The sequence below is a fragment of the Antechinus flavipes genome, chromosome 6 (genome assembly GCF_016432865.1).
Source record: "Antechinus flavipes isolate AdamAnt ecotype Samford, QLD, Australia chromosome 6, AdamAnt_v2, whole genome shotgun sequence".
In the NCBI taxonomy this organism is placed as follows: Eukaryota; Metazoa; Chordata; class Mammalia; order Dasyuromorphia; family Dasyuridae; genus Antechinus; species Antechinus flavipes.
The window spans coordinates 121,607,038-121,621,046 of NC_067403.1; the positions used below are offsets into that span (position 1 = coordinate 121,607,038).

The 14,009-nt window shown below is 36.4% G+C and overlaps 1 protein-coding gene and 1 long non-coding RNA gene across 3 annotated transcripts in view; both read right to left on the bottom strand.

The window, feature by feature from the left end:
• The window catches only part of LOC127541132 (uncharacterized), a 217,064-nt gene that overhangs the window by 19,545 nt on the left and 183,510 nt on the right, over positions 1–14,009 (bottom strand). The gene's annotated exons all lie outside the window — the stretch shown is intronic.
• The window catches only part of ACSL1 (acyl-CoA synthetase long chain family member 1), a 93,256-nt gene that overhangs the window by 5,252 nt on the left and 73,995 nt on the right, over positions 1–14,009 (bottom strand). For both annotated transcript variants that reach the window (XM_051966241.1, XM_051966240.1), the window contains exons 14-17: positions 12,307–12,402; positions 5,617–5,689; positions 3,338–3,426; positions 2,496–2,612 (exon numbers count right to left, since the gene is read on the bottom strand). In XM_051966241.1, coding sequence (XP_051822201.1) covers positions 2,496–2,612; positions 3,338–3,426; positions 5,617–5,689; positions 12,307–12,402 — 375 coding nt within the window. The remainder of the gene's footprint in view (positions 1–2,495; positions 2,613–3,337; positions 3,427–5,616; positions 5,690–12,306; positions 12,403–14,009) is intronic.

The following is a 14,009-nucleotide window of genomic DNA, read 5'->3' on the forward strand; positions in this document are numbered from 1 at the left end:
TTGAAAGCCTATCACTTTCAAAACTATCCTCTTTGTACTTCTTTCTGGTCATTATTTGTTTTTTTCTCTCTAAAATTTTTAAAAAGCTGCTTCAATGATCGTTTTTTCTTTCATTTCCTTTTTCTATGTTATCTCTACTTCTTCCTTTCCCAGCTGCTATAGAAAAAATTACTAGAAATTAATTAAAAATTGCTAAAAAACAAAACAAAACAAAAAATCTTGTAACAAATTTGAATGGTAAAACATTACCACGTTGACCATGTCCAAAAACATATTGATCATTCCACATCTTAAGTCCCATCACTTCTCTGTCAAAAAATGGGTAGCTTCATCATCATTAGTCTTCTAGAATGTAGTTTATTGCTAATACTTTTAGATAAATCAGGAAAGCGAGCTTTGTGAAGCACTTTCACTACCTTTAGAGGGATAAGTAACTTCCTATTTCTTTCTACCCATAACACCAGCCATTATAAGAAAATATATCTACTCCTTTCTCCCTTTGATGAGGTCCTGGGTAACTAGGTGAGGTTGGCAGAGAAAACCTGAAGTACTGATAAGAGCATAATACTCTCTGAGGCTAGCAGGGAAGTCACTGATGGGGATCAGCTCAGCCTCCCAGTCTCACCCTTCTTTATCTAATCAGAAAACCAAATTATAAAGTCAATTCTCACCCCTAACCCCAGTTAAATTTCCAGTAAATCTCTCCATGGCCTATGCCATCTTTCTCAATCTCTTTTGGGGTTAGCCTGCACAGAGTTTTGTTTTGTGGTATCTTTTTTCTTGTTATAACTTACTGTTCTAGGGTGCTAAACTCCTCTGTCAGTTAATAGCATACTCCCATCTCATGGCATATTTCTTTTCTCCTGGTTAATTGTGAGTTCCACTGGGGAACTTGTCTTTTCCACTGTTAATTGTGAAACCCCTTTTCTTGCTAACTATAATCTTTCTAATGCTCTTCTAATACAATTTCATATTACCATTCCTGTTATCTATTTTATCTCTTCATTTTATCTGTAACCTCTTCTCGTAAATAAAGATACCTTTTAGCAAAGAGAACACTATTGTGAATTCTTCACATGCGCCTTGTGCCCCATTTTTTAATCAAGGAATTACTACCCCAACCTCATCATTTGATGAACAACCTCATCACCTTCACCTTATCACAATCCCAGGTGTCAATCAGAAAGAATAGGATCGTAGTTAGAGCTGGACAACAACCATTCCATAAAAATACATTTCACCTCCATTGATACAAAGATGTGACAAACTATGGCATAGTAAAAGAGAGATCCTCAGAGTCAGAAAGAGTTAGGTTCATGCCCTACTTTTAATACTGTTGGATGGAATAAATCTCAGTAGCCCCAGACTTAGTGATATGTATTGATGGAAGAGGAGAAGTTGAGTTTATTGACTGAGAGTTCCCAATACCTATGAAATTATTTGCCAAACTCTTTCCCCAAAGAAATATTAAGATTACATACACACATAGAACCATGAGTTATTCCACAACAGATAAAATGGTCAAAGGAGATGAATAGTTTTCAAAAGAACTGCAAACTAACAAGCATCAAAAAATGTATCCCAAATCACTAATAAAAAAAAGAATGCAAACTCAATGAACTTTTTAGTTTTATCTCAAATTTAATTAGCAAATCAACAAAGACATCAAAAAGCAGAAATAATTACAGTTGGGTGGACTGTGGGAAAACATATATATATCGATGAACTATAGAAGGAATTGTGGATTGTTTCATTCCAGACCATAATTTGGAATTTTGGAAGAAAAAATTCATTCAAGCTTTAATACATTTTAAGCCACAGTATTGTTTGTCTCAGTTTTCTCATCTAAAAAATAGGGATAAAAATAGTACCTGCCTCTCAGAGTTGTTATGAAGATCAAATGAGATAATATTTGGAAAAATGCCTGGCACATATAAGTATTAGTTATCATCATCCTCATTATTTTTATTACTAGGCATGTACCCTAAGGAGGTCAAGAAAAAATGAAAGATTCAAGACATATCAAAATTCATATCAGCACTTTCTGTGCTAGCAAATACTTGGGGGAAGACTGAATGCCCATCCATTAGGAAATAGCTGAACATACTGAGTATATGTGAATGTAATGGAATATTTTTCTACTGTAAAAAATGATGACTATGAAGAATTCAGAGAAACACAAGGAGATGTATATGAATTGTTGCTGAGAAAAATGAGAACCAGAAAATGATTACAAAACATAAGTAAAAAGAACTTAAAAGGAAGTAAAGTAATTATAATAATTAATCGTGGTCCTGGAGAAAATGAACCATAAGGAGAGACTAAAGGGGTGGAATGTTGCATACATTATCAGATATATTGGCTCCTTCTATTTTTCTTTGTTGTTCAGAAATAGGTGAGAAATGTGAGTTGAATGATTACCCAACAAAGTCTGCCCCATCCAACAACTTTGTTTTAGAGTAAAATATTAGAGAAAAGAGGAGACATTTACTTACTGGTAACCATTTCCCAATATCTCCTGTGTGTAGCCAGCCATCTTTATCCAGAGCTTCAGCTGTTTTTGCTGGGTCCTTCAAGTAGCCCTTAAATACATTTGACCCTTTCACACATATCTGAGAAAAAGGGGGTTTTCATATCATTAAAGTCATAAAATGAAGCAGAGACAGAGTTCAACTAAAGAGATTTAATAAGACTTTTCTGACAAGGGGAAAAAAGCTGTATGTTTTTTTTTTCTCCCAGTAGTTAGAGATTCTTATTCTGTTCTGTAATCCAAAACCAGAGAAATATTTATAAGGAGAAAGGACCAATCTGGGATCTTGGGGTCCACTTCCAACATCCCATTTTTCTTGATTCAAGTCCTGGCTTAAACTTGTGATAGATGGGCCTAGTCACAATGCTTATGGCTAAGAGTAGTTAGTCCTTGTAGCTACTCCTAACCCCAGATTGCCAGGTAAGTATTTTTAGGTCTTTAGGATCTCATTATTTAATCTGTAAGAAATTCATTAATTGGTACCTAGGGCAATTAGGATCTAAGCTCCAAGGGTAGACAGCCACTGGAGGCCTCCAGGCTCTATAAGCCCTTGAGTCCATCTCTTTTTTTGCTACCTTAAGGGGAAAGATAGAATCATTCCCACATAGCTTTTATCCTTTATCTCCCTTTTCCCTCCAAAAACAAAAGCATCTTAAACAGTATTATGTATTTCACATTAAACCTAGAAGTTCCAATATAGCTTTCTTCTCTTGAAAGTCAGGGGTAACACACACACACACACACACACACACACACACACACACACACAGGAAGTGAAACTTCAATAATCAATACAAATTTACTCACCTCACCTTCTCCCTTGGCAGCCAAGTAATTCATTTCTTCTACATCGACAAGCTTTATAAGACAGCAAGGCATTGGAGCACCAACGTGACCTAGGCATCAAATGAAATATAATGATCACTTATCTGGGATTGGTCACCATTCCTTTGGCACCAGTCTCAAGCAGTTGTATTCAAAAATATTCATCTCACACATTTATTGTAGTTGTTCTGTCATTTCAATTGAGACCAATTCTTTGTGGCCCTATTTGGAGTTTGCTTGGCAAAGGCACTGGACTGCCATTTCCTTCTCCAGCTCATTTGCCAAATGAGGAATTGAGGCAAAAGGGTTAAGCAATTTGCCCAGGGTCACACAATAGTAAATGTCTGGGTCATATTTGAACTCAGGAAAATGAGTCTTTCTGACTCCTAATCCAGCACTTTATCTACTTCACCACCTAGCTGTCCAACACATTTATTTAGGGTCCACTATAGTAGTTAGTAAAGCTAAGAGGGAATATGGCATTATATTAGAGGGTCTTCATATTTTTTGGGGGGTCATTAATCGTTTTAGCAATCTGGTGAAAACTATGAATCCCTTAGAGTAATGCTTTTAGGTGCATAAAGTAAAATATACAAAGTTACAAAGGAGATTAATTATACTGAAATAGTTATATATGTTTATATATACTTATTAATTAGTAATTAAATAATTAATTTATGGACCATAGGGTCAGAAACTCTGTTTTTCAAATGCTGTCAAATGCTGTATATGACCATAGGCATGTCACTGAATATGTTTTTCCAGCTAATTCTGTAAGGCTGTAAGTTATGCATTAGTTGCTGATCAGGAAGTAAAAGGAATTTCCACATCAGAGAGTTAGTTCTCTTATACAATTAGATCAAAAGTCTGAGCTGAAAAAAAAGTGCGAAGCACTAAGGGAGAGAAAAAATTAAGACAAAAATCCCTTATAATCTAGAAGTTTAAAGCTTATAATCTAGAAGATTACATACACCCAGACAATGTATGTAATAATTATATAAATAAAATGTATGTATATACTCACACATATACACATTCATAGGCAAATGTATGAGTGCCATATACGTGAAAATGCTATGTATGCATGTATTCAGTTGTAATGTAATGAAAACTATGCTGACCTCCAAGTCAGGAAGACCAGATATGTAGTAGCTTTGTGACCTTAGACATGTCACTTCTGACCTCAGTTCCTCATTTGTAAAATGTGGAGGTTAGAATCCATATCCTCTCTAAGCTAAAAACTGTTCTTCCAGTTCAAAAATATATGTTTACTACCTTTCCCCTTACACTAAAAAGGTCTAGAACTAGAGGAGCTGGAAGTCCCTTTATGAAACTTCCTGGGCTGGATATTGAGAATGCTTTGCTGAGGGCCAATAACTTGACTAAAAAAACGAAAAAAAAACAAACCCAAACTCGAAACTTCATTAAAAAAATCCTAAATTTGTGTTTTATAACTTTAGAGTACTTTTTAGATCATTCATTTTGTTTTAAAAAAACTAATCTTTGAAGGTCAATAAGATGATCACTATTTTATATTCAACAACATTCAGCATATTTTTTCCACATTTCCTATATTAGTATATGTGTGTGTGCATGTGTGTATACAAAAACATCACATGTACATATACACATATACTCTATGCTGTATAATAACTGTATTTGTAAATGAGACATGTATTTGTACAAATAGAGATAACTATATATATATATATATATATATATATATATATAATGTATGTATGTATGTATGTATGTATGTATGTATGTATGTAAATACATGTATCTGCATATAAGAAAAGTGGTCTGCTGTAGTGAAGTGTTGAATTCAAGAGTCAGGAAGCCAAAATTTCATGTCTTATACTGGACACTTGATTATTTGTGCTATTCAGAAAAAAATCATTCAACTTCAGCTTTAGGCAACTCAGAAGGACTTCTAATCTACTAAGTCTAAGAGGAGTTGTCATCTGGCAGACTAGATTTTCCCTCAGGGAAATGCCCTATCTATCTACCCCTCAAAGCTCCTTTAATCTCCCATGATTGAATAAATCAGTGAGATCCAAAGTGATGGAAAGACAAAGCGGGAAGAGATCCATCCCTTTCTAAGAGATTACTTCAGATCATACAGCAGCCACTTCACAGTTCAGTTTGGTTACAAACCATCTAGTTCACACACTCAATATGCATAGAAGTCAGGGGGACTCTAGTTAAGTCTTCAATTAGCTACATTAACATCATGTAGATCATGAGAAGTACAACCATACCAGCAGTCCAGTCTCCTGGCACTGTCAAGGAACATCCAGCTGTGCATTCTGTTTGTCCATAGCCTTCATAGAACTGCAATATCAAAAACATTTTAAGTTATTTGTTAGTGGTAGAAGTTTTATATCATTATTGAAAGTGGCCACATTCAACCAACCGGATGTGTCTTAATTTGATCCAACCAGCCATTTATGTGAGTTGAATTTTCACTTGACCACTGTGAAGAAAGAAAGCATACACACACACACACACACACGCACATGCATACATATGTGCAGTATATATAGGTAAACAATGTGCTCCCATTAGTGTGTGCTGTGTACATGTTCATGTACACTGTATGTATGTGTGTGTGGGGGGTGTATGCGAGCAAGTTTTAAGTCATGTTTCTGTCCCAGAGAGTTCTCTAAGAAAATTGCATAGCTGCTGTTTCTCTGTACTTTGGGAGATTTCAGCGGAATTACACCAGAAGCCCTCTCTCCGAGGCAAGAGAGAATATTTTCCACTTAGCTGGCTGGTGGCAGAAGAGAGTTCAGCTGGATTGGAGAGGAGCACTCTGGTGCAGAAACAGAGCACTTTGGGGGATTTCAGCAGAATTACGCCAGAAGCCCTCTCTCCGAGGCAAGACAGATTCAACTTGGTGCTGGCTCTGGAGACTAAAGAAAGCAGAGGCAGAAGCAAAGGACAAAGTGGCAAGAGCTCTTGGAACCAAGCAGAGAGATAGGCCTCTAAGCTAACTGGGCTATATTAGAGACAATAAAAGATCTGAACTTTTATCACCTGGCTGCATTTTGAGAAGAACAAGAATCACCACATTTTGGTGACTGTTCTCAACTGGGGAATTCCTTACACCAATGAAATGACAGATTGCAGGGATAAATGTGCCATATATATGCCAAACCACCCAAGACCTTACTAACCCTTAGCTAGTAGAGATGCTCATATCTGCATTTTTTTCCCCTGAGGATTTGGGGTTAAGTGACTTGCCCAGGGTCACACAGATAGGAAGTGTTATGTGTCTGAGGCCAGATTTGAACTCAGGTCCTTCTGACTTCAAGGTTGGTGCTCTATCCACTGCACCAACTAACTACCCCCATATCTGCATTTTGCATTGAATCTCCTTGGTCTTCCAACAAGGGTTTTTTCTGTCTTTTCACACAGGCATCTCAATTAGAAATATAAACAGACTTGCTAGTTCCAGGGCTATGAATGAGGATGAATTGTGAGCTTTTGCCGGAATTCAGTTGCTACCTTGATTTACCAGTGTGAGGAGATATGTACAAGGTAAACACTTTCCCAGATTCTTGAGATTCATGGACTTTTAAAAAAAATGTGCAAGGCTCAATCTATATTTAGCCAATGAGGTAGATTTGTTTTCCCTCTTCCTATTTGTAGGAAGGTAGCTATTATGGCTATGTTGCACATATGACAGAAAACAAGCTGTATGACAGGAAGTCTTGATTTGCAGCAAGAGAGCCATTGAATGAACTGACTGGCTCGTTTAAGAATGACGGCTTTAGGGGCAGAACCAAGATGGTGAAGAGTATGATAGGATATTGCCTGAGTCTCCCCAGCTTTTCTTAGAATCAATACTTAATATAGAGGCTTAATCTAGTTTCTGAATGGGTTCTGGAGTGACAGAACCCACAAACATTTGGAGTGTTATAATTTCTCAGCTTAAGGTACCTTGGAAGGACTTCAGGAAAGTCTCAGTTGGGCAGAGAGGAATGAGCCCAACACTAGTGCACCATGAGGAAGTTTGGCACTACTCAGAGAATCTAATAGCATTGGTTACTTTGTCCTGGTTCAGAAGGCTAGATCAGCAGACCAACTGTAAGATCACCAGTGGAATAAAGGCAAATTGTGAGCCCTAAACCCAGGCATAGGAGGGATTTGGCCAGCCTACTCAGTACAGTGGAGAAGCCTGCAGCACCTGTCCTAATATAGTCAGTGAAAAGGCCTGTTGTCTTACACTCTCCCCTGTGCCCTAACTGCAAACCTCAACTTTTAAAAATGAACAAAAAACCAAAAAGAGCTCTGATCATAGAGAGCTACTATGAAAACAACAGAAGACCATGTTTGAAATGCTGAGAAGTTGGGTTTCCACCGAGTATTGCAAGCTTTGAGGTAGAGTGGGGATTGTGGGTACAACTGACCAAAAGGTTTTCAGAGCTAAGAGATTAAAGAAAATTAAGATTCCAGAGAACAATTAAGTGATCAATAGAAACCTTGAACATACAGAGAATTGGGGAGCTAGGAAAGCACAAGAGGATTCAGCCAATCAGAAAGCATCTTGTGGTTTTGAGCAAACCATAAACATAAGATAGTAGCTGATTCAGCCCAAACTAATTGGGATCAATGACCTGACTTGACCAAATCACTATTGTACCTACTTAAAAGGCTAATTGAATATTAAACAATACACACTATAGAAGGTATTTCCTGCCATTTTTGAACATAAGATGTATGATGAGGGAGAGGGAAACATGTAGTGGGTGTTTCAGAAAGATTATAAGTCAGAAGAAATGGACCAAACAGTTCTCTGCAGGAAGGGGCTATGCCACACTAACAAGTATAAAGATTCTCCCACTTCTGTGCTTACTGCTCCCTCTTTCCGAAGAGGAGTGGGGCCTGCTTCTGGCCAGAAACATTAAAACGATTCCTTAAGATTCTTCTCTAATAAATTTTCCTCAATATCTGATTTTCAGTGTCAAGGGTGTATTTCTAGCCACCAGAACACAAACCCAGAAGATAGCAAAAGCAAAATACCTTCAGATGAAGCTTCAAAGGAGGATATGAACTAATCTCTAGTTCAAAAGACTATCTTGGAAGAATTCAGAAAGGATCTTAAAAGAAAGAAGAAAAATGGGGAAAAGAAATGGGAGAGTTATGAAAGTTTTTTGGGGGGGGAAAAGCCAATACCTTGAGGAAAAAAGCCCAGAAACTGAGAAGAGTGTCAAGTCAGAAGAAGCCACGAGTTGGAGCTGAACTGAAGACTGAGAAGGCTCTCTCAGAGGCACAACCAGATTCATCTTCATCTCACACCACTGTGGTGGCTGGACCTGCACTTCCCCACTGAGACCAAGCTGGTCTGAAAGACTTGCCAGAAAGCTAGCCGAACCCCAACTGAAGGAGACAAGAGATTCATTCCATCTTTGTGCTGGCTGGAGGCTGAAGAAAGCAGAGGCAGAGGCAGAGGCTGAAGGACAAAAGCTTTGGATTTGGAGACATTCGGAGGGAGCTCTTGGAACCAAGCAGAGAGAGAGGCCTCAACTAACCAGGCTACTTTGGAAGGAGAAAATAAATGTTTGTATTTTTACCAGCTGGCTGCATTTGGGGTAATTATTGATCCGAACTGATACTAAGACTGCTCCAAGAAAACCTCCCCCGAGAAACCTGTACCTCTCCCCCAGAGAGAACTATTTCTACTTATTTTAAAAGAAGAAGATCACCACACTTTGGCGCCTTGAACGTGGAACTGATTCAGATCCTGATCCAGTGGAAAAGTCTTCATGACCCAGAAATTAGGGTGAGTGCAACAAAGAAATTTTGTTAAAAGAGTTAAAGCAGAATTTCAGCTAAGAAAACAACTTCTTAAAAATTAATTTGATGAAAAGGGAAAAATATATGTACTAAAGAAAAAAACTCCTTAAAAAGTATAACTGGTAAAATGGGAAAAAAAAATCCACTGAACAAAACAACTCCTTTAAAAGTATAATTGGCCAAATGCAAAAAGAAGCAAAAAAACTAACTGAAGAAAATAATTCACTAAAAATTGGAACTGGGCAAATAGAAGTGAATGACAATGAAAAATCAAGAGTCAGTCAAACAAAATTTTAAAAATGGAAAAGATAGAAGAAAATGTAAAATACCTCATTGGAAAAACAACTGACTTGGAAAATAGACCCAAAAGAGAGAATCTAAGAATTATTGGACTATCATAATGGGAAAAAAAGAGCCTAGACAACATATTTCAAGAAATCATCAAGGAAAACTGTTCTGATGATATCAAGAACAACTGTTTTAGACTGTTATCTTGATGCTTCCTCAAAGCAAGTTCTAATCTCTGTGGTCTGCCATGATTAACTAATTCAACATAATGAGGATGACAAAAGTCATCCTTTACTATTCCCTTAAGTAAGACTTCGATTCTGCCTTCCTCATTTATGGGTATATATGTCTCTGACATTTCTCTGATCTACCCATCTAGTCAAACCTGCTAACAACTCATTAGTTCTTCAACTGGAGTTCATGAACTTGAAAAAATGTAAATTTTGATAACTATTTCAATATAATTGCTTTCTTTTCTGATTCTATGGACTTTATTTTAGGCCTTTAAAAACATTATTCTGCATAGGCTCTAAGCTGCCACAGGAGTCCAAGACACAGAAAAGGTTAAGAAGCTCTGCATCACATCATCACAGAATAATTTCCAGACACTGCTGAGTTTCTAAAGGCTGCCAGTCTTGCTTAACCATAACCAGAGTTAAATCAAGAGTAAAAAAAAAAGTTTAGAAATGTCAGTTATAAAGTACTGGTAATACTGGCTGAAATACTATAAAAAGCAAACACTTAAAAAAACCAACAAAATGCTATAAAGCAGGGAATTTTAAATCACATTTGTGTTATGGATTTCTTTGATACTGTGATAAAGTCTTTAGATCTCATCTTATAAAATGAACAGGATTTTGTGGAAAAGTTATAAGTATAACAGTCATCAAAATACTTTTTAAAAGTTAATAGATCCTAGGCTAATAATCCCTTTTTTAAATGGAAAATTTGATCTTGTGTTAATTTTTATAAAATTGGATTAAAGATGTGAGAATTTTTTAAAAGAACACATAATTTATGTTATTAAATTACATCCTGAATTCTATATTTGTCTATATAGTAATATGAGTTCTAAAATACATCATAGTAATAAACTTTTTATAAGCTGATCAGCTGTGTCAGAGTTGTTCTGTATGGCCATCTAAATAAATAATGAAATAGTGTTAAAAGGTTTAAATGAAGGAGCAGTCATAATGAAATATCATTTAAATATTTCATTGTTTAAATAATAATTACTGAAATAAATCTGACAGTTTACTATATTTAAACCTTTTTTAAAATGACCACTGATGAAAATGTGCACAGCATCTAACTCTATTTGTAGAACAATATGTTCTAATAATGAAAATGAAAATATTCTTTGATCAGCTATCTCACTAGTGGGACCACATTCTGAGGATATTAAGAGGAAAATGATTCTAGTTTTACAAAAACACTTATTATGCCTTATCCTAGAAAGTGCCTTGAACTATTTATCCTAAGTGGTTTGCTCACTGAGAGAAAATCTATTCTGTGTGGATGAATTCCTGTGGATCATCCCAGAGGATACTGACATTCCATGACAAGATATCTATGATATATATCTATATCTATTTCATAGACATATAGATATATATAGACACAGCCATATATATATATATATATATATATACACATATACATATATATGTAACCAATCACTGTAATTATGAGTAAAGATCACTGACTGCTTATGGAGTCAAATCTCAGTTTTGATACAATCAATTCTAACTCTATCTAGCTTTCAAGAAATGATTCTATTAGTTTCAGAGTTCATGTCCAGTAAGTGGAAGACTTATACATATTGTGACAGAAAGTCCTACAAAAGGAGTCCCTTCAGGGAAGAAATGAGAAAATTTAGACAACAAAGCCAGAAATGATTTCTAAGAAGTTTAGGTTACATGAAAACTTAGGATTTCTTGGAAAAGAAATGAGAGTTGGGTCTGTCTCTGACAAATATTGTTAGTGCTTTTTGATTTTCCCTATGGATCTCTGAGATGAGCACTAGGAAATTTTCTCCTGATCAGCTGTGGAGACTCTCTAATCCCAGGCATGGAATGGAAGCCCCTATAAAAAGGGGCCAGGCATTTACAGCACTAAGTAGCAAGCAATCCTGGAATCAGGAAATCCTGAGTTCAAATCCTACCTTATACGTGCTATGAGACATTGGGCAAGTCACTCTTTAATGCCTCAGTTTTCTCATCTATAAAATGGGGATAAGAACATCACCTCTTTCACAGGGATGTTGTGCGATGCATTAAAAGTACTTTGTAAAGTACTAAACTGTTTATTACATATTATGTTGCTATTATTATTATTATTGTTATTATTAATCATTATATATTATATTGCTTGCTATTATTATAATCAATTATTATGAAAGATAAGGACAATTTCTTTACTTCAAAGTACAACAATCCCAGTTACTGAACAAACAACAAAGACTTTCAATGGCCAGTAAGGCAGATGTGAATGTCCCATTCATAAATGGTGTACCAAGAAGAGGAGAGCACAGGGATAGGCTTCTGCTAGAAAGGGCACACAGGGCTTTTCTGTTCCATGGTTCAAGACTATGCTCAGTCCAACTATCCCTAAAAAGTACATGCCTCTAACCAAGACTTATTAACAGTATGTGCAATTTCACATCATCCTGCAAAAAAGACTGGATCTTAAGGAATGGCAATATGTATAACCCTTCCTCACATTTTGTCCTTTCAGCCACAAAACTGTCAAATAAAATGTTGTTCTTTCCCCAGGCAAGGAATCACTCATACACACACACCCACACACACCCAAGATCATCAATCATTCCAATAAATCTCCAAACAGATTTGATATCTTACCTGACATCCAAGTGCTGCTCTCAGAAAAGTCAGAACTGTTGCTGATACAGGAGCTGCTCCAGTGACCATTAACCTTACTTTCCCTCCAAGACTTGCCTTAAAGGGAGAGGGGAAGATGCCGAATAAAATATCTGAGAATTTATGCTACTTGGAACTTATCTGCTGAACATTGTCCGGAATTTTTCTAATGTACTGAAGCCTTTTCTGAACCACCATCCTATCCATAGCTCCAATTCTGTTCCCTGAACAGGCCATGTTAACTTGTGCTTAAGCTAATGTGACTTGATAGAAGTCAGAAAACCTAGAAAGTCACAGAGAGGAGCTTCTGAGTCATGCATCAATGTAGGAGAATGAATGTTGGTCTCAGAGTCAAGATTCAAATATTGCTACTTCACCTAACTAGTGAATTCTGTGTATGTGACAAGGAGATACACCTTCTCTCCTGAATTTTTACAGCACTGTTGTCTCCCAGCTTTCCTCTCTCTCTGACAGATCTTTTTTTTTTTTATTATTATTATAGCTTTTTATTGACAGAGCATGCCAGGGTAATTTTTCAACATTGTCCTTGCGCTCACTTCTGTTCCAACTTTTCCCTTCCTCCCTCCACGCCCCCCCCCAGATGGCAAGCAGGCTTATACATGTTAAACATGTTAAAGTCTATCTTAGATACAATATATGTATGCAGAACCGAACAGTTCTCTTGTTGCACAAGAAAAATCAGATTCAGAAGGTAAAAATAATCTGGGAAGAAAAACAAAAATGCAAACAGTCCACACTCATTTCCCAGTGTTCTTTCTCTGGATGTAGCTGATTCTGTCCATCATTGATCAATTGGAACTGAATTGGATCTTGTCTTTGTCTGACTAATCATTTTTTAGTCTTCTTTGCTGAATTACTATCTCTTTCTTATCTACCAGGAAGGCTGGTCCATGGACTCCATCTTGGGACCTCTTTTTTGCTCTTTCTATACTTCTATACTAATGGATCTCATTAGCTCCCATAGGCTCAATAATGATTCCTATGCAGATGATTCGCAGTTCTGTATATCTAGCCATAATCTGTCTCCCAAGCTTCACTCCTGTATCACTGATTTCTGTTTAGATATTTTTAACTCTACACGTTGGAGACAGAATCTCAAAGACTGCTTTTTGTTTTGTATCTGTATTTCATGTTCCTAGCACAGTATCAGGCATATGGCAGATACTAAATAATTATTTATTTGACGAAATCTTAACTTTATTTGTAAAAAGAATATAATATAGGATGCCCCAAAAGTCTTAAGAGTTTTGGGACACTCTATAAAACCTGTGAGACAGCTAAGTGGTGCTGTGGACAGAATGCAGAGGCCTGGAGTCAGAAAGACTCATTTTCCTGAATTCAAATCTTTTCTCAAACACTTACTAGTTGTGTTACCTTGAAGAAATCATTTATCATTGTTTGCCTCAGTTTTTTCATTTGTAAAATGAGTTGGAGAAAGAAATGCAACTATTCCAGTAGCTTTGCCAAGAAAACAGCACTACTGCTGCTTCTGCTTCTACACTACTAGTATTATCACTATTACTACTGCTATTGCTTCTATTACTGCTAACACTACTACTAATACTATGACTATTATTGCTGCTGCTGTACTTCTTCTAGTATTATCACTATTACTACTGCTGTTATTGCTATTACTAACATTACTACTAATACTATGACTATTA